Source organism: Solea senegalensis, linkage group LG19 (assembly GCF_019176455.1).
Source record: "Solea senegalensis isolate Sse05_10M linkage group LG19, IFAPA_SoseM_1, whole genome shotgun sequence".
In the NCBI taxonomy this organism is placed as follows: Eukaryota; Metazoa; Chordata; class Actinopteri; order Pleuronectiformes; family Soleidae; genus Solea; species Solea senegalensis.
The window spans coordinates 13,289,977-13,315,365 of record NC_058038.1 but is presented as its reverse complement, the minus strand read 5'-3'; the positions used below and the strand labels follow the sequence as shown (position 1 = coordinate 13,315,365).

Genomic DNA, 25,389 nt, shown 5'->3' with positions numbered 1-25,389 from the left:
AAACAGACAAAATGACAAGACAGAGGAAAGAGTCAAGGGATTCCTTACCATGACTGATAGACTTTATTTCGATTGTTTTGGGGATCTTCTCCTGGGCTGTAGCCAGCACAGATTTGCGGCTGACTTTAGACTTGAACAGCGTGTTCATCAGAGTAGACTTTCCTAGGCCACTCTGTCCTGGAAACAAAAACAGGCAGAGGGGTAGACGGTGAGACAAACGACAAAAGATAAAGCTATTGAGAGCTTAACAGTGTAAAAATGTTGAAGAGCACATCAATCAAAACCCTGATACAAAAGGAAAAACAATTAAATACACATGAAAAACAGATGTTAAGAGTCATTACAGAAGGTTTTATTTTCCTCTAATTTCACTACTCACTACTACTTTTACAGATACTTTTGTAACATGATGGTTTACATACACCAGAGTAACAACGCTCTCCAGCTGGATACGATGATGGAAAACGTAATGCTACAAACCGTCTGTCTAAATATTTATATTGATGGGACCGTCTTCTGCCATTGCACGCCATGCTGTCAACCACCACAGTATAATGAAGAGGCAGTTTGGAGGGGCCCACTGGGCAGAGACCATGCACAGTTCAGCTTCAGGTTAAGTCAACAGTGAGCACTTCCCTGATTAATGGAGGCGCACACTCAAACACAGTTGCATTACAGGCAGTTGGGTCCTGCAAACACTACAGCCTTAACTGGAAGTTAAAACTGTGATTATCACTACATGGCAATTCTGGATTTTATCTACTGATAAGCTGCGCACGTTCTGTCTCAGCTGTGTTTCTTAAATTGTCTTGGTCCAACATTCTTTCACGATGATGTGGTGCCAAAATCACACACTCTCTTACAACCAGAGGAAGCCCTGTTGATTAATTCACATTTCAAGGAGAAGAGGAGAACATACAATGTTTTAAACATCTTCTCACTCTTTCTCAAACACAGGAAGAAGCTGATGAACGTGAATTTCATTTGTATGTCTGCTTGTGAATTGAACATTTGTTCTTCTTCATAAACTAAACCTTTTACTGCACCTACAGCATCACTTACCATGTTCACTTATGCTGCTAAAACGTCACACATCATTTATACAAAGGTTTCTTCTATCATTTGGAGTAACACTTCTTTTATTTCAGGTCAGTGTGTGTTTGTAGCATATATACTGTATCTCTGTCCTTTCTCTCCTCTTTTTCCTTCCTGCTATGCAGCCTGTGAGAGCGCACATGCACACACACAGAGCAGATGAGGTAGAGTGAAAGCTAATTGAGCAGAAGTTTGAAGTTGAAATGAAGTTTGAAGTTTATAAACTGAAGTTGAAAGTTTATAAACACCCTGCCACTCATGAACCTGGACATCATGGAGTGGAGACTATGCAAGTCGGTCTTAAATCTGCCTCAAATAGATGAAGCTCTGCTGCATTCACGGTGCTAGTTTGAGTCTTATTTTTCGTGTGAGTCCATCTTTCTTTAGCAACTTTGATGGAAAGGATAGGCGGATAAACAGAATCATCAGTCATTTAATAATTTAACATAATCACCACACAGTCACATTATCTGATCAACCTTTTATCATCAAATATTCATTCACATCGCTACTGCCAAATAATATCCCATTTGTAAAAAAACCCTTGCTGAAATGCCTACCATAAGTGCTGGAAAATAATTTCACCTGAGTACAAAAACAGCACAGTTCAAACTCTCAAGCAGCTTAACAAGCTTGTTTATTTGAGGATGAAACAGACTGGCCAGCACAACGTCATCCAGTAGGGCGTGTTGTAGGTTTTACATTGGCTTGTCTACTGTAGAGGTGTCAGTGTGTGTAATTAACTCCACTTTTAAAAGTGTCTGATCACAGTGATGAGGGTTCAACCAGAAAGAGTTTGGACTCCTACTCTGTGTGGCTGCTTATTAAAACCTGTCAGAGGCGTCAGTTTTCCGACAAAACGTGGAAAGCTGACTGAGGACATTTTTAAATGAACGCATATTTAAGTGTAATGGTTACTGGTAGATACTATACAAAAAATAGTCTGCTCTTGATGAGAAGGTTCAGAGGATGAAAAAAGCAAAAAAAAACAGAAAAAAGCATCACATCACATCTTAACTTAGGGAAATACTGAATAAGAAGGAATAATAAACTCCAGCCCAGAGGCCAGTGCTTTAATCCAGAGCAATGGCATGAATATTTCTGATGCCTAAAAGAGCAAACATGAAGACATTCAAACCCACAAGCTGGGAGGCAAACTTTGTGTGTTTACACTAAACTAAACCCATTAACGCATAACGTAACACATCAATGTTGTCTTTTTCCTAATGAGCAAAGAGCAGTTAACTACTCCGTGTTAACTACTTTAAAATGTCTGCTGGTAATTGTTAGATGGACATCTTGAATTTGAACCGGTTCAGAGTTTGAATTATCATCTACAACTGTACTGTAGAGTTGCACTGTGCGGGCATAGTAAATAAGAAAGTGCATTAACACAACTACTTAATATTTTATGCAAACATTAATATTTTCAAATGCTGCACCAGGTTAGGGATACCAAATTGTATACAATTTACAGCATTAGTTCTGTGAAAATCTCTTTCATACCCGAGCAAAATGGAAACTGAAATATCTCTCAACATCTATACTAAAGCAGAAATGTCATCGAATTGGGACCTTGTGAATCGGAATTGAATGGATTTAGGGAAATCAGCAGCGATACCCAGCCCTATTTGACATGCTCAAGAAAGCAGCTTTCTCTGGGAGAAATCAACAAGGGAAGTTAGGCTTTGCTAATTGTCTAGCAAACTACAGTCTACTCTCAGTTTAGTGAAGACAAACAAAACCCATCTAATGCCCTATTTAACTCAAATTAAGTCTTGACCATTTATTAGAGACTTCAGTGAGGGTGCATGTGCTCTACTTACCCACAACCATAATGTTGAGCTCAAAACCCTGCTTCATGGCCTTCCTCCTCATTTGCTCCAGAATAGCATCAATGCCCACATAACTGAAGTCCACCACGGGGCCGCCGGCCTTCTCCCCGTACATACCACCCACTGCTGGGGACACCATAGTATCAGGCATCACCGCCTCGGACATGGTACTGTCAATGTAGCTGGAAATCACCTCTGGTTCTGCTTTGACAGAGGAAGAAAAAAGAAATGTTAGAGGAAAATATTTCTGTGGGATTAGGGGAATTAAGGGAATGACGATAAAGGGATGTTTCTATAAAATCTCTGCTCAGCAGTGACGAGCATGTTTAAAAAAAAAAGAAAGAAGAGGGTGAGAGTATGATACTGGAAATTATACTGAGTACTGTGCAAAAGTCTTAAGCCACTATTAGATTAGGTGTTTGAGCAATGTTATATTTACCATACATACTTATTTCTCAATCTCTTTAAATCATAAAATACAGGAAATGTTCAAAGGATAAGATGTTAAATATTTAGGTGACCTCCCCTTGCACTTGAAAAACATCAGGATCCTTTTCTAAAATGGCCACAGTGAAAAAGGTCTGTTTTGCCAAGTTAATTCAAGACATGCTTGGGCATTACATAAGCATGTTGTACGAGTTTAACTCACTGAATCTTGATAATATATGAGCCAAAGTTTAAATTACATCAGTCCAAAGATCACAGAATTTGACAGACATAAAATCAAATTTTGCATCAGAAATGCCAAGAGATGTTTCTTCTCATGCAAAACAGACGCTTAACTCAACAGAAATGGTGAGTCGTATTACAGAGCTTGGCATATGGCAGGAGGTTATCCCTGCAGTTTGTTTTGCTAATGATTAGATTAATGTTCTGTGATGGAATGACTAAGGATGTGTGTCCAATCATATTTAAGTTTTAATATCCTCACTATTACAACAATGTCTGAAGTGAGCGCAGGTGAACAATTCATACTGTTTATGTCTCCGTCTGCAGGTTTAGTTCAAGTGCTGACTGACATCCCTCTGAAGGCCTCTCCACCCTCGCTCACACAGCACAGTGTTGCAATTTTGTTAATGTCAGAATGGAAAAGAGAGGTGGGGTGGTGGGGGTTGGGGGGACTGAAATCTGATCCACTCACTCGCACACACAAACACACACACACACAGTACATGCTCATGTCTTAAGTGGTCACCATGGTCTCATACACACTTGGCCTCTCCTTGTTTTGATCACATAGCTGACCTGTTTGCACAATCTCATGCAAACTTGAACACACACATATTAAAGAAGTCCTGACTATCTGCCAAGAGTTTAAGAGCTATTGGATTCCAGCTCAGACACAAATCTTACAGCCACACAGAGAAGAAATCCAGACCACTGGGCTATTTCACTGGCATCAGTTAAATCAACAGAATGGCACCACTGCTGGTAACAGCTGCACAAAACTCCCAACGACACTGCATTGATTAATGGATGCAATTTAGGGAAGAATAACACAGATTCATATTCACCAATGAGGCTTACCTTTGTAATAATGTGCTCGCTTGTCTGTGTGTATCTCCATGTCATAGAGACCCACCTATGGAAGCAGCTCTCCTGGCCTCCTTCACCACTTCCTCATCCTGTTCCAACAGTTAGTCAGCAACTTACTGCAGCTTGCAGCCCTCCACCCCTCCTCTGCACCTCCTCCCACATTCCCATACCTCTGCTTGTGTCAATCTCATGCTTTCCTCCCTCCACATACTGATTCTCTCCCATCACCAGTTTCCCCTCTAGTTTTCCATTGTCTCTATATGACCCCTTATTATCTCCTTGAACCCTTTTTCTGTGTCCTTCTACCCAACGTCCATCCGACTTAATTACAACGGTTGTCCCTTTTGCAAATCCCTCCCTGTAATTACCTTTGTTTCACACAACCCCTGTTCCTTTATCATCTGTTTTGTCACTCTTCCCAACAGCCCTCCACAGCATTAAGACAGCGCAATAAGCATTGTTGATCAGGGATCACAAGGGGTATAGGTTCAAGGTTTTTATTTGCCATTTGTGCTTAAACAGACAGTCCAGGCACATTGGAAATCTTGTGCGGGTTCTACGAGTCAGTTGTAGGAGACAGAAACACACTTAAGTATAAATACAAATATAAAAGTATAAAAGTAGACCTCAAATTAAAGTCTATACAGAGTATAATGGATGGAGTTAACAATAAAATAACTGCCATATTTACTCTCTAATGAGCCAAATTATTTAACAAAAAGATATCTATTATTTTAGATACAAAGCAATGACTAGTATTGATTGATTGATTGAAAATGAGTGTGCTATTTTAATGTCAAATTACACAGTGGAAAAATTAACCCATTGTGTTTGGTTTGTGTTGAATGTTGACATCTTGGAGTGCACACTCTCAAAAGCTGCATTTTATATAAGTTCTTATTATCAAGTAAGTGCCTACTTTCCCACCATGAGAAAATGGTAGTGAAAACAATGCTGGCTTCATCTATTCTATTAACAAGCTGTTGGTTAGGTTTAACAAATAGTTAACACACATCACACACTAATGCCACCAAAAGTCAGGGTGAAGGGGGACACAGAGTGGTGGAGCTGTCTGAAGCCTAGCATATTAGTTTCCCAGAAAGAAGCAGCAAAGACCCTTTAGAGCATCGTTAACCGCCATTTACCCAAGTCAAAGCTGTGTCAAACACTGTAAACCGTTTGGCAAGGGAACACAAACTCCTTGACCACCACTGTGGGAAACCCAGCTCTACCAAACAATAAACATAAATCACTTTCTTTCTAGGTAGTAAACTGTTTTGGCTCCATGTCACCAATTTCAGTAAACTACACAGCCCACACTTTAGCAATGTTGATGTAAGAATGTCAAGCTGTGAGTGAAATGTATTGTTTAATTCCATTTAAAAAAACAAAAATAAAGCGGTGAAATATTCAGACATACACTCAGGTAAATATCTGGACCAACCGTCTACTTATCATACAGTGGTATTCATAATCGTCTGTTACTCCATGATGGGCTTCCAAATAGATGTTTCCTGACCGCTAAGACTATAAACATTAAGACATTTCATCCCTACATGAAAAATGTCTGACCCTGGTGGCTCAACAGCTGGTGGAGATTACGCAAACCCTACCAAAGACGGCAGTTAAAACATTACAGGCCCATGGCAGGTCAGATAGAGAGGTAACAGACTTCACTCAGGCGTAAAATCAGGCACCGCCAAGGTTTCATGAAAGCTCTCATGCTAAATGATGTGTAAACAATTTTGGAAACAATGTCCACAATACACCATCCATTAGAGAGCTAGCCATGCTTTTCTACAAAAGATTTGACCTGCATCAGGTGCAGTTACCCCGACAGTTGGGATAATGTTTTTTCTTTGGAATCCATCACAAAGCACAATTTGTTAAAAAAAAACAAGCTGGAAAGTAGAGTGAGTCCGTTGCTGGACTTGCAGTGATCCTGTTTTCAATTACAGGCACAATAGAAATACATTTTCTTCCCGCTTCCAGCAATAGATTACTTTGCTGTTGTATAAAAAAATAATGGCCTGCAGCCACTCATTTACCACATAACCCTAAAAGTAGAAATGATGAGAGGTGAGAGCAGCGAGGAGAAACAAGCATCAGGTCAACTTAAAGGGAAACTGCAAGTCTGGGAGCAAGACAGCAGTGAACGGTATAGAGAGGCAAAAAGTAAGGGGAGCAATGACGAGGGTGGTAAAAAAGATAAGGTTGGGAAAAGGAGGACAGAGGAAAAAAAGAAGAATGGAGGAGGGGGAAATGTGGAACGTACAGTTTGTGATTTATTTCACTTTAGGGCCTAGGGCATTCCTTACTAACTACACACAGGCCTCTATCATGGGATGTAAATAAAGTCAAAACCAGCTAAACATGTCCCCTTTTGTAGCACAGACTTTAAAAAAAGGCAGTAAACCTGCCAACAACTATGAAGATGACTGTGACCGTGGTGGTGTGGTCAGAATCTGAGCTGTGCCTCTGCTGCCCAGGGTGTTGATCTTGACAGCGTGGCGAACAGGTCAGAGGTTATGTTCCCAGTTTAGGTTGGAAAAGAGCCGTGCTGAGGTTTGTCCCCTTATGACAAACTAGTGGTTTGACCCTCTGTGCAAACTGGAATCACAGTAGAGGAATCCAGAGGATAGGAAACTTGGCTCAAAAGAAGTGTGGTTGCTATTTAGAAGGAGGATTCACTCAGTGAGTCCTAAAAAAGATTCTACAAATGATTTCCCTTATTTAAACACGGTTGTAGGACTGTGAACTGTATACTATTAAATATTATGTTATGCATTGCAATGCTTCTTTTATAAATCCACATATATTTGTTAAGGTAAGGCATTTCACTGCACATCTGAGGCTCCATGTCAAACACACATTAGTGGACTAATCCACTAAATGGGCGGTTCGCATCTTTGCTCTGGTCTAAAACCATTTTATGGGCCATCTTTAAAAACATCTGCTCCTTTTGTCCTTTATTTGCATTCCCGGACAAGTCGACAAAAGAGGTTCTCAGCTGAGTCCCATATGAGCATTTATTTTGACTGTGACCCTGCCGATTCTTTAGAGGACTGAGGAGATTGTTCACAAAGATAAAATTAAATAAAATAAAAACATATTTCCACAAAGTCTAGTGATTTTCTAGTCCATCTCTGTAAAATCTTGGTTTCACATAAGAGGCAGGGATGCTGTAAACTCAACTGAGAAACATGCAGAAACACCAGTGTACATGGGGCTACTACAATACTTTTAACTGCAAGCAGCCCTCCAGCACAGAATCAATTAAATACCCAAGACCACTGGGGTTTGCAACAGACCCAAGAGAGAGACACACATAAACCCTCATGCGCATACAGACAAACACTATTTCCCACCCTTTGACAGTGAATCCCTTAATAAAAGGGGGAAATTTGAGTGGTGGCAGTGCAAACACAGTCTGTTGTGTTATTAAAGTCAAGAGTGTTTGTGCAGCAAGGCCCAGTTCCCAGAGTCCCCATCATTCAGCTCTCTGGAGCAATGTGCCCTTTGACCACAGCAGATCCAACTTGCTCATCACGTAACCTGGCACCTATTTTGCACTAGTGGTCGACTGAGAGTGGATTTGCAAAGGCCGATAGAATAACAATGGTTTGCAGTATTTTAAAACTGAAGTGGAAAAAAATGAAAAGAAAATGTCCAATAACATTACAGTATTAAAAGATCAGAAAAAAACTGAACAATGTTTTATAAATGATTACCACAAGGTGGCAGCTGCAGCAGCAAGCATTTAAGTGGACTGCATGCGCTTTTGCAGAGGTAACGGCATTTGCATTTTTCTTGAATGCATCATCAACAGGTGTTAAGTTGGTTGGCTGCATGTGTGTTTGCAGAATGGCTAAACATTTCCGCGGGCCATTGAATGTGCCTCTAAGCTTGGCACGCTGTGGACTTGGCTACTCTCACTTGCTCTCTGCGCAGATTCACCAGTGATCTGTGTTATTTAATTTGGTATTAAACCAAGACAAAATCAAGTACACACACATTTTCTGCAAATGTGACCCCTAAATGAGCTAATGCTCAAATCCATAGGCATTCCACCACAGGACATGAGTTGAATTTAGGCATACTACTAGCCAGTGGCAGCTATGCCTGTGGAGCCGCCATTTGGAGTGGTGACCTGCGTCTCCACCTGCATTTACCTTAACAAATGTTGTTAAGGTATATAGGATGACTACTTGTCATAGAGCTACAAGCTGGTTCTGCTCAGTTTCCAACAATGTGACAAGAGTCTACAACCACAGGTCCTATCCATGTCTGAGCAAGTAGGTTCATTAGCAGCTTGTGTAACTTTTCAGACAGTTGAGAAATGTTTGTAAATTATAGTAATGACAGAAGAAGTCGACAGTTTTGTCTAGACTGCCGGAGGAATGTCTTCAGTTTCCACACTGTGGTGGTACAGAGCCTCAAATGCCTTTCATGACACAAAACAACTCAGGGGTAAAAGCACATATTGTAAGGTTCAATAAATTATAAGAAAACGCAATATAATCAGCTATTTCAAAACAATACTAAATTTTTCACTTAAGAGCTCAATTGACAAAACTTTAACCCTTACCGTCAACTATTCAAATAATGTTATTAAAGATTATTTTAATGGTGCATCAACTTACAAGGTGAATGGCACACCAGTCAAAACCTGAGCAGGTCTGCGTCGTCTGAATTGGCACTATGTCACCTCTGGTGAAAAAACTAAAACAAACGAACAATATTATATTTTGTGGCATGCGTCACAGCACCCCCTTCCCCCATGTTACAGTGACAAATATTTTACGACAGTTATAAAAAACAATACCATTCACCAAGGGACGGATTACGGGCCAGTGGGCCCCTGTGCAGAGACTGGAACCCCCCCAACCCATGGTATATGATTAAGGGAACTTGTTAAGATATAGATAAGGTGGCCAGTGTTATTTGGCTCCATGGCCCCATTAAAATATTGGGATGAATAACGTAGCGGATATCAGGATAGTAGCACAGAGGCTTGGGCTTTAGTAATCCATCCTTGTGTTTACCAGCTATAAGGGGGCCCTGAGAGCAAATCCTACATTTTGTCACTTTAACATTACCCCCCAAGTGTGCCAACTCAAAAACTGAATGTATCAGGAAGCATCGAGACTAAATACTAAATTAGCATTCTATTATCTGCTGGCTCCTTCACAGAAGTCAATAGTCATTGTGAAAGCAAGAGCGTTGTCTTATCTTAGTGTGCAAGTCACATTTTATCAGTGAAACGGGTGGCTGACAGCAGGAGTGAGTCCACAAGGCCACAAGGTTCAGGAATCTGATCTCTGTCCATACCTCAGGAATAGCAGTGGAACAATGTCAACGTTATATTAAAACACACTCAATACTTGTTTAAATGACCCATGGTGAGGTGAAAAGACCCACTGTGGTTACTAGTCCAAGACAGATATGCCTTACAGTTAACTTTGACTAAAGGAGCATGCCATCTCTTCAGATCAGGGTGTTTACTTGATCTAAGCTGAAGCTACTTTCAGTGCTGGGTATGGGCAGGTTTGAGGTTTTTCAAAGGCAATAATTAAACATTTCTCTGCATGTGTGAAGGTGCACAAGTCCACATCCATCATTCTGTCAGTAACATAACCAGCAGGAGTCCTTAAGCTCCACAATGTGTGTGTGTGTGTGATATAATGCCTCACTCTCCAGGACTCAGAAGCAGTGTTTATGGACTGTGACTTTGACTGACCCACATACAAAGCTCAAGAAAACAATAGAAGTCCATATGTTAAAGGTCCAGTGTATAACATTAAGGATGGTTTAGGGGCACACATTTTATACACTACCAATAAGTATATGTTTCTATAAGGCTACAATTAATTTAAATAAACATTGTTTGGTATTTGCAGCATTAGAATTAAATAAGCCTTTATATGCAATTTAGGCAAGGGCCTTCCATTGTGGGGGTTGCCATTTTGCACCACCATGTTTCTGCAGCAGCCCAAATAGACAAACCAGCTAGACTGTGGGAACACAGAACAAACAAGATCCTTTCTAGAGTGTGAAGGCAACTTCCGACTTACTCAGTTTGTTACAATCTGCAGTCTCACATTAAATGTCATAATATCAGTTTGACATGTCTGTATGCATCTTGTTCCTTGTTCTCTATATTTTCTACAATTTCAGTTTATGATTAAAGCCTCTGCACAGTGCACACTGTCACACACACTGAAGCACCTCTGTACTTTGAAATTATGATTCATCTTTTTACTCCGTACATTTCACTCTCCAATAAAGAATGAGGTTCAATACATAAAATAACTAATGATGTTACGACAGTTAAGTATATCCTGACTGCACCTGATCACTACTTGCACAGGTAAAGGCACAAGTTTTTATGCCTCAAATTTGATCGCACTCTTTCTGCTTATATACATTCTGTTTGTTATCAAACTAGCCATTTGATATTGGAGAGTGTGTCAAGTTATAGGGATGGAATTTCATCGATTTTACATTGCACAGCTGTGGATACATTCATGGCATATTTTCCATTCTGAATGCCACAACAGATACACAATCTTACTTTGCTGAGTTTCTAGCTGACTCACAACATTCACAGACACACAATATACAGAAGGTAACGATGACCTTTTCAGCGTCCCATCAAACCCTGGTGAAAGGCCACTGTCTGTTCTCACTTGGCATTACACAGGGGCCACAACAGAGCTCCTTTCAGCAACTATGCGTGTGTGTGCGCGTGTTTTTGAGGCAAACCAGGGGCTTGTTTCTCTGAAAAGGTGAAGGGGTGGTTGCTGTTTCCCATCAGTCTGATAGTGTCAGAGAGCTGTGCCCTTTATTCTCTGGTAAAAATGAAACTTGGATGATACAATATTTAAGATCTGCTTTGTTACAGCACCTGCCACATCACTGGTCAACAAGAATTTCCTCTCTACACTAAAAGATTCCCGTCTGCACTCTGTGAAGACTATGCTAACCACGTGTGGGGCACTAACCTTTTACTTTGTTGCATAGAGCGTACACACACCTCTTGTGAGTGCTTATTGCTCATTTGGTAATGGACCGATGATCATTGATGAAGCAGGAGAAAACAATAAATGTGTGGTTGAACGGAGCAGGAGTCAGTGACACATCCCTCAGTGCTCATACTGTATACACGTGTGTGTTTGTGAGTGGTATAAAGTTAAAAAGCAGAGGAAATAAAACCTTGATAATGCCACACATGGACAATGCATTCCCTCACCCCTTACTCTAACCATCATAACGAAAATGCCTCATCCTAACCCTTAAGCTAACCAGGCCGGACATAAGCTTAATTCAAACCCCAAAACCAGGTCTTATCCCTCATAAAGCCTTTTAAATTCACAAGGATCAGCCAAAATGTCCTCATCTTCTCAAAATATCCTAGCTTCCAATGTTTTTTTTTAATTTTTGGTATACACACACAGAAAGCATACCAACACAAGTTTAAATCTCCACAGTTACAATCCCATCTGAACTCAATGAACCAAAGCACCAACCATGTACAACAAGTCGTACAGCTAAACTGTTAAAAACAACAGGAATATTACGACATACATACACATCTGGGCTCCTGAGGCAAGTACAAAAGCCATGCAGACATATTTATCAACTCAAGTACATGAGAATAGATGATCAAATTTCTTCTTCTAGGGCAGAGCAGAAACATGCAAAAGTGAAAGACAAAGGAAAAACGATTACAGCTTCTACTTTCAAATGTTTTCCTTCAAACACATGTACACACGCACCCCCTCCCCAGTATGCTCAACACTCACCGTGTGTTAAGTCTGTGTGTGTATGTGTCGTCCCCTGCCGAAGTGCAGCTCTCCAGTGAGAGGCCAAACTCTGCTGTGGCTCTGGAGGCTCCCTGCCTGTCCCTCCCACCCCATGCCTGTCATGTGACAGAGTGCAAAGCAACAGGACACACCCACTTCCTGCAAATCCCCACCGCCCCCCCATACACAGACAAAAAGTAGGTGGGGGGGGGGAGCACAGTAAAGTTTAGCAGGGATTGTGTGTTTTGCTGAGGGAGAGTGCTGCGAATGCATTTGTTCAAACGTGTGAGTGGAAAAGACATTCTCAGTCCCCAGACTTCAGCCTTTGGGCCATCTGAAAGTCCCTCTCCGAAACTCCCAGGATTATTTACAACCATAATTGTCTGGCCTCATCTCCTTCCAGGCTCTGCATTCATCAAATCCCACTCATTCCTAACATGCAGCCACATCACATTCAACCCTATGTCACTTCATTTGCTCAAGTTCTGAATAATTTCGTTGTCCATATTCAAAGTCAAAATAGTTCAAAATGGCCCGATAATCATTGTAGATTGTTATTTTTGTCTTTTGTATCTTAATTTGCTTAACTTTTGGTAATAATCATTAGTGGCACATTGGTATTAATGATGACATCTGGAGGATAAAGCTGTAGACGATGAGTGAGTGTGTGAGTGAAATTTTAGAAGTGGTGCATGGCTGCTTAACGAACGTCGGGGATATATATCCTCGAGATATACATCTTAGAGAAGCAGGCAAAGAATAGCTAAAACTATTACAACTCAGATGTGACACACACAGCGATTGCATTTTCTTTAATTGCAAGAAAAACAGGCTTAAATTATTTTTGATTTTTTTTAAAAACCTGAGAGGCAACCAATTACTCTGGCTGATTACTATTCTTAAGGAGTATGTATATTTGTGTGATTACAGAGGAGAGAAAACAGCTGTCTCCAGCCTCACAGGAGGTGTAATTATACACCAGTGCAAACCCTGAGAGCAACCTTACAGCCACGTGAGCTGACACACAGACACACTCAGTGCAGCACCTGCATTCTTCGAGATAAACAATCATATCCAAAAAAGGTAAAAAAAAAACAAAAACGGGAACAACTGGCTGCAAATAGATTTGTGAGCGCTCATTACATAAACTCATCTGCCAGTACACACATACACATCAGTGTGCTAACAGAGAATAAATGAAATATTAATGATACAAAACCAATACACAAACACAGGCAGCCTTGTTAACCTTCATAATTAGACCAGAATATACAAAGAGGGGATTTGAGCCCCAAACTAAGAGCACCCCCATCCTTTCATTTACAGCAGAACTGCCTTGTTCATAATTGTGAGATGATCATCACACTATAAGACAATAAAAAGCAACAGTGTAATGAGCTCAGGAAAAGAAGAAATAGTATATATTCACCATACACATGCAAACAGATTAAACATGCTTGTTGCCTCATCCATAACACACAACACATTTAACCTCAAAGAATGTATTCATCTAATACATCATCTGTGATCTGACAAGAGGATCATGGCACTTTCTAAATAAAACAAACAAAAAACTCTCCCTCATCTTATCAACATTTTCACAGAGATGCTGACTTCTGAGTGGACCATGCAGTATGAGCGAACAGTGGTTATAACTTGGCCTTTTTCAGATGGAATTAAATGTACATCTTCATTTTGAGGAGATGGGGGATGGGGTGACAGAAAGTCAATGGCAGGAGCTGACGTTTCTGCACAGTACAGAGCCAAGATGGAGTCATGTATTGGCAGGCAGAGCCCAGGGCTGCCTGGCTGACCCCGACACTGTTCTTAGCAGCTGCCCAAGGTCTTATATAACACAGAAACACGATGGAAAGTTGCAGCATGAGTCACTGAGTGCATTAGATTTAAAGCAAACCAAAAAGACCGAGATAAAACGATAGAAGTTATGTATGTTACACCTTTACTCTGCAGTAAGGTGCATCCTATGTATCAATGTCATGAGTGGGTGAAGTGAGCTGGTTTCTTCCTTCGACACAAGTGGTCTTATATCTGCTTGAGGATAGCCGACATTTAGAAAGTATACAAGTTCAAACGTATATAAATATAAGTGAGACAGACCCCTCTGTATAACGCTGAAAACATTCAGTAGGATCCAGTATCTGTCTTTGGCATGTTTGTTGGTAATTTTCAGAGCAGACAGAGGGTTCGCACATCAGATCATGTGTCAGTTTTTTTTCCCCCAGAGCTGTGGGCAATCTTGTGCAATGGGTTGAGAAGGTCAGACCTGCCACTTGTATAATGCTGCGACTCTGATGGTGTTGTGGGATGGGAAATCAAAGGCCCGCTCTGACCGGGTTGTTGAAATAATAGATCTAAAGGTTTGACCAGGAAAGGATGAATTTGATAGAAAATGTTGTGAGGACGAGGAAAGCGAGATAGAGGGGAAGGGTTGGCATTATCACTCTATGTAGCCTTCTGTTAGAAATAAATAGCTTTCAAAAAAAAAAAAAAGAAGGGACGAGGTTGCCCTAACTAGACTGGGGTTGGGGCATTGTGGATTAGCAAGATATTTGAAAATTATAGGAAAAACATCCAGATGATCAGCGCCAGTGTGGACACCCAGAGAAAAATTAAACATGCTTGATTACCACAAGGTCAATTCAAAAGAAAACGGCTGATCTGGGGCTGTTTTAAATACAGTACAAAGAGGAACCTGACCTGCAGAGATAGGTCTCCAAGCCTTCCGTGATGTTGCCCTTTAATATTTATGAGACGTCAAACAAGTTGGAGTTCTGAAACTTGGTTATAAACCTTAGCTGCTTGTTCAGGGTTTTAAAGGAAAAAAAGAAGAACTCAAGCAGGTTGAATGGGCTCCAAATCTTGTCCTTTTATGTGATGTTGCCCTTTGATATTTATTTGATCAAATAAGTCATTGTTTTCATGGAAGAACCTTGTAATTTTATGTGAGGTATATGTGGGATAACAAGAATAATAGGAACACAAACCTTATTGACTGAACTTTATCTTGAACATTTTAAAAAGAAAAGCTTTTAACAAAGAGAATAATAACAAATAATAATTTCCGTATATTATATAATATATCAAATATATAAACTGACTAAATACAAATGTAGACATATATAAATACTTATCTAATACAACAGCACAGCTGTTGACAACTTGAGCCCTGAAAACGTGTGCTGCCAGTGTGTGCCAATGTTTTCTTAACTTCCTTTCAGTCTTGACCAAAGGGAATACCAAAGCAGGATATCAGTGTGTGTGTGTGTGCATGGTAGTAGTAGTAGTAGTAGTAGTAGTAAGCAGTTAAATGTGAAACACTGCTCCAAAAACAGCTCCTGCAGCCTCAGTCCTCAGGCTCAACAGTGTACACACAAGCCTGATACCTCCCAGGTGAGTAGGGCCAACTACCTGTGTTACAGCATCTCCTACTGGTTAACAAAAGAGTTGCAGCAGTTGTTAACCAGTTAATTGTTATATGTTTCAAAACGCCATGCTCCAAAGACGGCCACAGGAGAACCAGAGTTCAGTGTGCTTTTGATATCTAATAGTCAGATTTGAAGAAAAATAGTAGCATTACCCTTTGGATTTCACAGCATATATTCAAGCAATTATAATAAAATACAAAATAATAGTCATGAAAAATAGGGGGGAGGAACACCACATTCTTTCATCAGTTCCCTGAACAGACAAGTTTTCTTTTGAATTATACAGTACATAATGTAATCCAGTGTGTTGGAAGGGAGGGTGGGACAGAGTCCTTCCACTTCAGTAAAACATTGAGCCAAGACTTCACATCTGGCAAAGTCTGGAGCAAAACACCATCCTCATTTCCAAAGCCATAATTTCTGCATCACTGTGTATCCCTTAGCCAGTTTTAATACATTGACCTGAGAGATCAAGCTTTGACATAAATGCGTTTTTTATAAGGAAGAATATTTTCAGCATTTAGACCAATCACAGCCATTTTCATCATCCTTTTTTTTTCCCCTTCATCAGCAAGCTGAAGTTTCACTTTCATTACCAAGGAAAAAGCAACCTACAAGGAGCTAAAACTGCAGTCACACAAACAAAGAGATCAGACGCCCGACAGCAGTGCACTAACACAGGTGAGAGGTTTTGTTCTCCGATTATACTTTTTCAATCTGACTTTTTTCACTTCTTAGAAACATGCAACTTAAAACAAAACATACAGTTGGCAGTTAGAATCAGCTTTCTATCAAATATTTGTTGTGTCCCATTTACACTTGTATAGAGAGCTGAAACGATGAATCAATTATAAACTAAATTAATCAATTAACTATTTTGATAATCGAATAATCGGTTTGAAGCCTTTTTCGTGATTAAAACATTGATTAAAAAATTTTCGATTGTTTAAGCTTCTTAAAGGTGAATCATTTCTTAATTTCTTTGCTCTGGATAACAAAGAAATCATTAAAAGTTAATCATTTTGGTTTGTGAACAAAACAAGACGTTTGAGAACATCATCATTTCCAGGTTTAACGAATACCAATCAACATTTTTTAAGGTTTTCTGATATTCTGAACACCAAACGTTTAATCGAGAAAATAATCGACAGATTAATCGATTATGAAAATAATCGTTAGTTGCAGCTCTGCTTGTATACATTACATGCTTGCATTATTTTCACATTTAGCTAAATTAAAGATACTTAGTAACACTTTTCCTTGTCCTATCCAACACAGTAGTAAAAGTGTTGGTTGAAAAGCCATGACTAAATTATAATAACAGGTTTTCCTGGTTATAGAATTCCTCTAGAGATCACTCTAATGCTCCGTCACATTCCACTCACCTTAGCAAATAAAACACTGCAGAAGCACAAAAAAGGAAGTTGATACTGCAAAGAAAAACATTACTATATAAAGAAAACAATTATCAATGTTTTAAGACTATGGAGGCCCAATATCAGCCTCAGATCAATGTTGTGACTTTTACACAGAATAGAGATTTCTAAAACACCCAAACCCCTTCTTGCATTTATAAATGAGTGAATCATTAAAATAGTCATTAGATGCAGCCCTTGTAAAAACATGTGTCAATGCAAAAAAGAAAAATGCAACCTATCATTTTAAATATTGTTGCAGGATGAAGATACCAGGACAAGTCACAAGTTTCTGCCTTGCTCTGCTACTTGCCATGACCTCTGTGTCAGCTGTACAAAGGCTCAATTCAATCAGTGATTTAAAGAAAATCGACTTTGGCCGATCTGTGCCACGGCACAGTCTTCTGCTGCTCTACTGGTTTGCGAGTGTTGTTGAAATAGACAGAAACTATGTTATACGACTGAACTTTGATCCAAACAGTGAAGATTATGGCTCCCATCATTATGGCAACTTTGAGAACCTGCTGGAACGACTGCCTCCTGGTCACCAATACTACACTGTGGGCAATCTCAACCAAGGCACAACTGGCAGATCACAGCTTCCACATTATGTTGCCAATCCTGGCGCAGAGAATAATGGAGGAAACAGGGACCGGATCATAATAAGCGTCAATCAGCAGAACTCTGGATGGCACACTTGGCAGATAATTCATCGAGTGTACATCACGCAGCATTATGGGGGTTCTCCGAGTGGGGAATATGATCGACAAAACACCTATGAGATCTCAAGCAACCTCTTACGACAGATCAGACAGTTTTCCGAGGGTACAAACCTGAGGGAACTCACTAATCGCTTTGGAAGTAACATTAATGATTCTCAGTTATGGGACATCAGAAACACATGGGGTCAAACGCTTGCTGGTCTTGGACTGCTTTTGTATATTGTGATCGGGGGAGGAAGTGTATACTTTACCAACCAACAAAACAGCACACTTCAGAGTGCAAGATACACACAACCCTATGTCTATGACAGCATCCCAGAAAATAATTCATTTTCTGAATGCTGCACTATGGTTTTGGGTCTGATTTTTGTTTTTGTAGTTTTTCTGTTTTTTATGGCTGCCATCAGTGCTCCCAAGTAACAGAAGATACAATGAAACAAGGGAAAACCTGTTGTATAAACCAATTATGTGTAGGAATGACATTGAGGACCGGAAAGCCAGGGGGACTATTAATATGAATGGGAAATTAGCTGATTAGAAACCTGAGCAGCAAAAGGCTGTTCCCTTAACTATTACTGTATATGCTTTGTTTAGCCTGGATGTTCAATTAATTGTGATTTCTCTTTGCTATACTGTAAAACACCTTTTGAGATTCATAGCTTTAGTTCATTAAACTATTTTCTAAAATGGCTCATTGAGTGCAATGCACTACTTTAGCATGGTCACAATGTTTGAGCCTTTGTTCAGGCAACATGCTCCAACTACTCTAATAGTAGTGATTCACAGCTGCCTAATCTTGCTTCTGAGAGAGATGAAGAGGAAGAACCTTGCTCTGATGGACAGATGAAACTGACGAGGGAAATGATGTGGTACACTGATCATATTATAAAAAATAAATAATAAAAGAATAAAGATCATATTATGAGCAAAAAAAAGGTGGGGGGGTATTTTATAAAACTGTTTTGTATTCTTTCGGCACTGAAGTGAAATGCATATTGGTGTTCATTTGCTTTTTTGTGTTTGTTTGGTCAGAAAATAAAAGTGTAAAAGCTGACACACGTGCAATTAACTCTTGGTTTCGTTTCCTTAAGATGCCCAGGCCTATGGTTTGTTTCAGTGTCCCTTTTCCCTTCCCAACACCTGCCACACGGATGATTCTCATCCCTGAACTTTATGTATCGAGCAATACTGCAAACCAATCTAGAACTGATGCATTTTTAACTACTTATTAAACATTTCTTACAACAACACACATTGTATTGCATTTAAAAGTGAAGTCTTGTATACTGTTCATGTTATTGTTTTACTTCAGGGGCTTTCCAGTAAAAAATGTTGCCAATTGATGACATTAACTGGCTCTGGCCAACTATACAATGAAAATAATTGTTCCTCATAAAAACAACAAAGAGCATGTTAGTGTAATTGGGGTCAAACAGGTGAAAGTAAACCTACTTTAACAATGATGTGGTATTCTGCATAGATCCACATATAATCTAGCATTTTCAGCTCTATAGGAGGCACTTTGAATACTGGTGTTATTACCAGACAAAAATGCCTTATCCCTGCCATAAAATAAGACTATTCAAATATAGAGGGACTTTGTTCTTGTGTCAATAATTATTCAACACAGAAGTGTAACTCTCCCTTCTAGGCAAAGAGTGAGCCAAAACAAAATTAAATTTGATTGTGCCCATTCCAATTTTAATTAATTCAAGACTGTGTACCTCTATTTTCATTGTTGTACTTCCATAAGTCTGAAGCAACGTTCTTATTCATGTGAATTGGAATGTATGTAAATAAATATAACATGAGAGAAAATACTGAACAATAGATGACAGCTGAGGTTTCAACTCTGCAATAAGAACACAAGTACTGATATAGGACAACACAAAATATGATGTGAAATACGTAATAAGCAAATACTGGCAAATTATAAGGACGTACTCGCTAATAATAAGCCAGACACTATTGTAGTGCCTCACCCTGGAGTCCAAAGGACCTGTTTGATGTCAAACTGGTGTCTGCACAAACTAGATTTCAAGCTTAACCTTCTGAAAAAAATAAATATTAACTAACAGGATAAATCCTCTTTGCAGAACCATTCCACTTATGACCACTAACACTAATCAGCAGAAGAAGGAAATGAAACCGCTGCATTAAGCTTCCTGTAACCACAACCATTTGTTGTTTTGTAAGTTTCATTTTACAAGGAAACAGCAACCTAGGGGCAGCTAAGGCTGAGATGACAAACACAGTGATCAGACATTCGACAGCAGCACCCTAACAAAAGGTGAGAGCTCTTATATATTCTACTGCTAGCTTTTATGAATAACCTCGTTTCTCACACTATTAATGAGGCATTTACCTACAGTCTTTGTCATTTGTTCATTTTGTTTGATCGAATTTGGAGCAAATTAGCTTGCCTGTGTCATTCTTTCATACCCACACACACACACAATTCAGTAACAAACATAGCTATGGAATTAAATTTGTGTCAATAATTTCCAACAACACACAAACAACACATTTTAAAAAGCATTTGTTCTTGCGCTCCCTCACTTGTTCTCTGGAGCGTGAAACAAACAACCACGGCACAAGGAAGAAATCAGAGAGCGCAAAGTGTATTGTCAAACAATAATATACAATAATTTTGAATGATTAAATCGATAATTTATTTGCTTCTTAAAAAGTGTTGTTTGCTTCATGAAAAGTGTTGTTTGAAAATATTTGACAGAAATCTAATTCCATGCATTGCCACATCTGTCAACCTAATATTTTGTCTTATTTTTGAGAATTGAGTTATCCTTTTATCAATTATGCTATATTCATTTACCAGACAATTTACCATAATAATTGTTATTTATTAAGATAAAATACCTAGTGTTACTTTTGCAGTTTGTCTATATCATTGTTTAAAAACTAAATTTAGAAATCAGGTTTATCAATAGGCATTAGCTTCATCTTCTGTTTGAAATACAAGTATAGACTGAGTGTAAAATATGTAAAATAAATGAAGCCAATCCAGCTTTTTAAATGTCATTGCAGGACAATGAAGAGTTCAGGAAGAGTCCAGAGTTGCTGCATCACTCTGTTCCTCGCCCTGACCTCTGTGTCGGCTCTACAAAAGCTCAATTCAATCAACGATTTGAAGAAAGTCAACTTTGGCCAATCTGTGCCCAAACACAGTCTTCTGCTGCTCCACTGGTTTGCTAATGTTATTGATATAGACAATAATAATGTCATACGGTTGACCTTTAATCCAAATCAAGGCGATTACGGCTCCCATCATTATGGCAACTTTGAGAGAGTGCTGGACCCACTGCCTTCTGGCCACCAATACTTCACTCTAGGAAATCTCCATCAGGGCACATCACAACTTCCAGATTATGTTGTCCACCCTCAGTCAGAATATACAGGGAGGAACATGGACCGAATAATATTCAGAATCCGGCAACAAAACACAGGAAGGCAAGCGTTGCAGAGAATAGATCAAGTGTACATCACACAGCATTACGAGGCTTCTGAACAGCAGGGGACAAGGTATGATCCAGATCATACGTACCAGGTCACTACCAACCTCTTACGACAGATCAGAGAGTTTTCTGTGGGAGAAGACCAACAGTCACTCTCACAGCTAAGAAATTGCTTTGGAAGTAACAGTGATGATTTCCAGTTAAGGCACATCAAAAACATATGGGGTGACCTTGCTTGCCTTGGACTGCTGTTGTTTATTGTGATACAGGAGAAATACTCTTATAAACAACCTAATAAAAAGCCTGAGCGTTCAGCAAGAAGAAACCCACAACCTGATTTTGTTGTCAACATCCCAGAAAACAGACAAAATCCAAGGGATGATAACACTTATAACACTTCAAGATATGAGAGGGATGAGATACAACTTGAGGTGACGACCGGAATTAATGGAAAAGCCAGGATTCATTGGAGCAACATTCCCAAACATCGTCTAAATGAGGGAGTAATGGTTGTGCTATTCAAGAACAACAGGGACCAGGAAGTAAGCGGGACGTATAGGTGCATTGGGAACAAGGAGTCAGGCAGTTATGACACCTCAGTACTACTTAATGAAGGCCTTCAGGTCCGATTACATAAGGTGAGACGACGATTCTGCTTCTGTAAAGTGACTGGAGAGGAGATTTGCCGAGGTCCTGAGTTTAAGAATTTCAAAGCGGGTGAAACAGTCAACATAGCAGGCTACAACGCAAAGCTCCAGCTCTTTGTAAAAGATGGCAAGGCTTGTGCTCGCTTATTCGTCAAGAGAACATTCCATGAGTGGAGGTCAGAATTTAAAAATTCTTGGGTTGGGTTCTATGCCTCTGCGGATAAAGACACAAATCAATATGAATGGTGGCAGTGGCAATGGGCAACCAAATTCAGACCTAGCACTGATGTTGTTGCCCCATCTCATGATGTCTACGACTATCACTCGGGTTTGGCAATTGCCTCTGGAGTCCAAGCACGATTCATACTTTCAGGAAACGTTGCAGCATCCACTCCAAGTTGGAGGTGATTGTGGACGCGTAAAAATGTATCTTTATTGTATTATAGTAATGGCTTTGTTTTCTTACGGTTTCTTCTATGTTGAAAATTGTGCATATAAACCACTATGTGCACCTGACGCACAGGAGTGTTTTTATTTTCATTTCAGGAACACAGATAAATCATTTATCAGAAAGATCATTTCCAAACCTTGTGACATGCGAACATCCTGGTTTCTAGCCAGGTCCTGACCAAGTCTAAGAAAAGGCTTTTATGTTTGTGTAGTAGAGAAAAGTGCTGTTAATGTGGTGGAACTGGGTTAGCACTCAGCAGGCCAGCACAAGACCAAACACGTCAGAAGATGAGTCATCATGTAAAACTGTAAATAGTAATCAAAGGTTCCTCTCCAAAACGTTAAAATCCAGAGCAAATTGTTAAAGACATCTTTGTCTGTGAGCAAATGTCTAAAAGTTGAGAACATTTTAGTTCAATGATGATGAAGAATGTCTCAAGAATCAGTCCATGCATTTTATGATATGCAGGGAATTTTATTAGTTAACAGATATGAGCTCTTAGATTATCAGAGCTCAAGATGTGTCTCAATGTCCCAACAACTTACTGACAAAATAAAAGTCAAATATAACATATTACATAAAGATCGATATCATGACAACACTGGCTTCAGAAAAATAACTGGAAATACAACTACTTGATAAGATAAACTATGTGTATACTTTGTGAATGACAGTTGATCAGTGATATTACTTTGTTATTTTCCAAAATAAATAAACGATTAAATGATACAAAACCAGACTCTGAAATTCTTATTTACAGACACAAAATAAAGCAAAGGTCAAGGCATGGACAGGAAACTAAGATGAGTTGTGTACAGAATGAATAATTGTGTGTGTGTGTGTGTCAACATGAGATCACATCCTGTGGAAGAGCCACAAGACTAGACACAGCTGCACTTCGTTACAGCTAACAAATCAACTGAAACAGAGCATATCATTACTACACCTTGTGTTTTACGACACACCAACAACCGGTCTATCACTTATCGGCACATTCTTGACCTTATTATACAAATGAGGAAATAAGTGTACACTGAAGGCACAGACACAGAAACAAACAAAAGGAGCCAAGAGGCAGGTACCAACCCATTACAGATCACGTAGGCCCTCAGACAATATGCATGTAGTGGAGTCAGAACAATGCATTGCAGGGACGAGTGCCCCACCAGATACAGTGATAACACAGGCAAGTACAAGTAAACCCCAAAGAGTTAGTTAAAGCAGAAAACAAAATGTCAAAAAAGTAAATATACGAAAGATTTTGCATGAATCTGTGTAGTGTGTACTTGTTATGGAAATGGAAAGTAAATTGTAGTGTTGGGTATGTCGTCAAGATGTAGTCTGTCACTTCAGCTTCACTCCCAAATATTTGGAGGTTAAAGTGGCCTTTCCTTGTTATGTTTTACCCCTGGAGACAAGTTTTACAGGAAATCACACTCTTTCTTGCATGCTTTATGTCTCTCTTGAATTTTCTCCTTCTTCCCTTCTGCCCACCAACACTTACCCTCCTTTCTCTCCGTCTTTCTCCACCTCCTTTCTGCTCCTCGCTTCTGCTCAAGGTTGTTTTTTTGTTTTTTTTTACATGCACGACTGAGCTGAAAGGGGGTAATCTGAGCCAAATGTGGCATAAGTTCAGACTCTATCCTCTCGCTTTTCCTTGCTTATTCCCCTTCTACTAACACACACATCCACATCTCTGTAATTAAGTGAATTTGCTGTCTGGTTCACCAATGAAGGTTCATGTTAAACTGTAGCAAAGAAAAAACCTTTTACTAAAGTCAAAATAAGTTAAATTGAATATTGCTGTTTCAAATATTGTTTGTTTGAATAAGTAAAGTGAATACTGAGAGAGAGAGAAGCAATGCACAATGTGAAAACTGGAAATTGGAGGCTTTCTATTTTTATGCAGAATGTTTTATGACCTCCAGATTTGGAATGTATCACCTCCCTGCCGCCTACGCCTGGATACTACTCCACCAGTAAGAACAGCCCATGAGCACAGCTGTCTCCAGATAGTAGCGTTACACACACACACACACACACACACACACACACACACCAGTATAAAGATGAGCTGTCCTGAGAGGATAAGAGGGAGGGAGTCAAACAGAACATACAACAAGATAAGTGTCACTTCTGAAGCTCCAGCATACACAAAGGCACATTTAAAACACATACCACACTACCATAATAAAAACCAGTCTGGCCTCTATTGAAGCCCAGCTGAGATTTAAAATAACAACATAAAACATGCCTCTGAAATGGGAACATATTATTTAAATGAATGCTGCATTATTCTGTGTCATACACAAGGATAGTGCAAGGATAGTCCTGAGGGTGGCGTTAAAAAAACGTCACAGGTTAAGCATACATATCAGGTTTCATCCACAGTGAATGAGCAAAATAACAGAGTGCAGATCACAGAAATTCATTTTCAAGGTACCTTGTCAGATGTTTTGTGTTTGCTGGATTAAACTTTGCAACAACAAAAGCTCACAAAATATTAGTAGGCACTCATTTGGGAATTCAACAATGCTTAGTCAAATTTAGGGTAATTTGCATGTGAAATTATCCTAGATCATTGGTGATCTGGGCAATTGAAGACCTTTTTCTTTTTTATGTAGTGCTGTCCTGGACGTGGCCCTGCAATTCTCATCAACACCCACACTGACCTACATCCACCGATAGTCTAGACTGACGAGGTTGAAAAATTTAAGCTTGACCACTTCATGGATGGTAATGTCATTATATAGCTGCATTGCAATGTCATGGGGTAGAAAACGAGAGGAAATCATGAATAAATACATTACAAGAATTGCTACAGGACCTGGTGTAATTTATATAAACTCAACATGAATAAGTTGCGACATATTACATTACATGTAATATATAAGAGGAAACTGTTGTAAACAAAGATAAGCAACAACCTGGTAAAATAATGATCAGGTGATTTCATCACAGTGT

The 25,389-nt window shown here is 39.4% G+C and overlaps 3 protein-coding genes across 10 annotated transcripts in view; 2 read left to right on the top strand and 1 right to left on the bottom strand.

Moving 5' to 3' along the window:
* Positions 1–25,389, bottom strand: part of LOC122784774 (septin-9-like) — a 71,992-nt gene that overhangs the window by 4,812 nt on the left and 41,791 nt on the right. For 4 of the 8 annotated variants that reach the window (XM_044050112.1, XM_044050114.1, XM_044050113.1 and 1 more), the window contains 2 exons: positions 2,922–3,134; positions 49–177 (listed from right to left, as the gene is read on the bottom strand). In XM_044050112.1, the coding sequence (XP_043906047.1) occupies positions 49–177; positions 2,922–3,134 (342 nt within the window). Of the gene's footprint in view, positions 1–48; positions 178–2,921; positions 3,135–4,457; positions 4,532–12,271; positions 12,354–25,389 lie in introns of those variants that run through there. The other 4 variants (XM_044050117.1, XM_044050116.1, XM_044050115.1 and 1 more) reach the window with 4 other exon arrangements.
* Positions 16,311–18,908, top strand: LOC122784777. The gene is made up of 2 exons (XM_044050120.1): positions 16,311–16,398; positions 17,395–18,908. Exon 2 carries the CDS (start codon positions 17,396–17,398, stop codon positions 18,272–18,274), a length of 879 nt encoding a protein of 292 aa, XP_043906055.1. The 5' UTR covers positions 16,311–16,398; position 17,395; the 3' UTR covers positions 18,275–18,908.
* On the top strand, positions 19,985–23,154 carry LOC122784776. Its single transcript, XM_044050118.1, has 2 exons — positions 19,985–20,144; positions 20,900–23,154. Exon 2 carries the CDS (start codon positions 20,904–20,906, stop codon positions 22,380–22,382), a length of 1,479 nt encoding a protein of 492 aa, XP_043906053.1. The 5' UTR covers positions 19,985–20,144; positions 20,900–20,903; the 3' UTR covers positions 22,383–23,154.

Excerpts from the sequence above, each read along its gene's own strand:
- LOC122784777 (XM_044050120.1), top strand. The coding sequence starts at position 17,396 with ATGAAGATACCAGGACAAGTCACAAGTTTCTGCCTTGCTCTGCTACTT.
- LOC122784776 (XM_044050118.1), top strand. The coding sequence starts at position 20,904 with ATGAAGAGTTCAGGAAGAGTCCAGAGTTGCTGCATCACTCTGTTCCTC.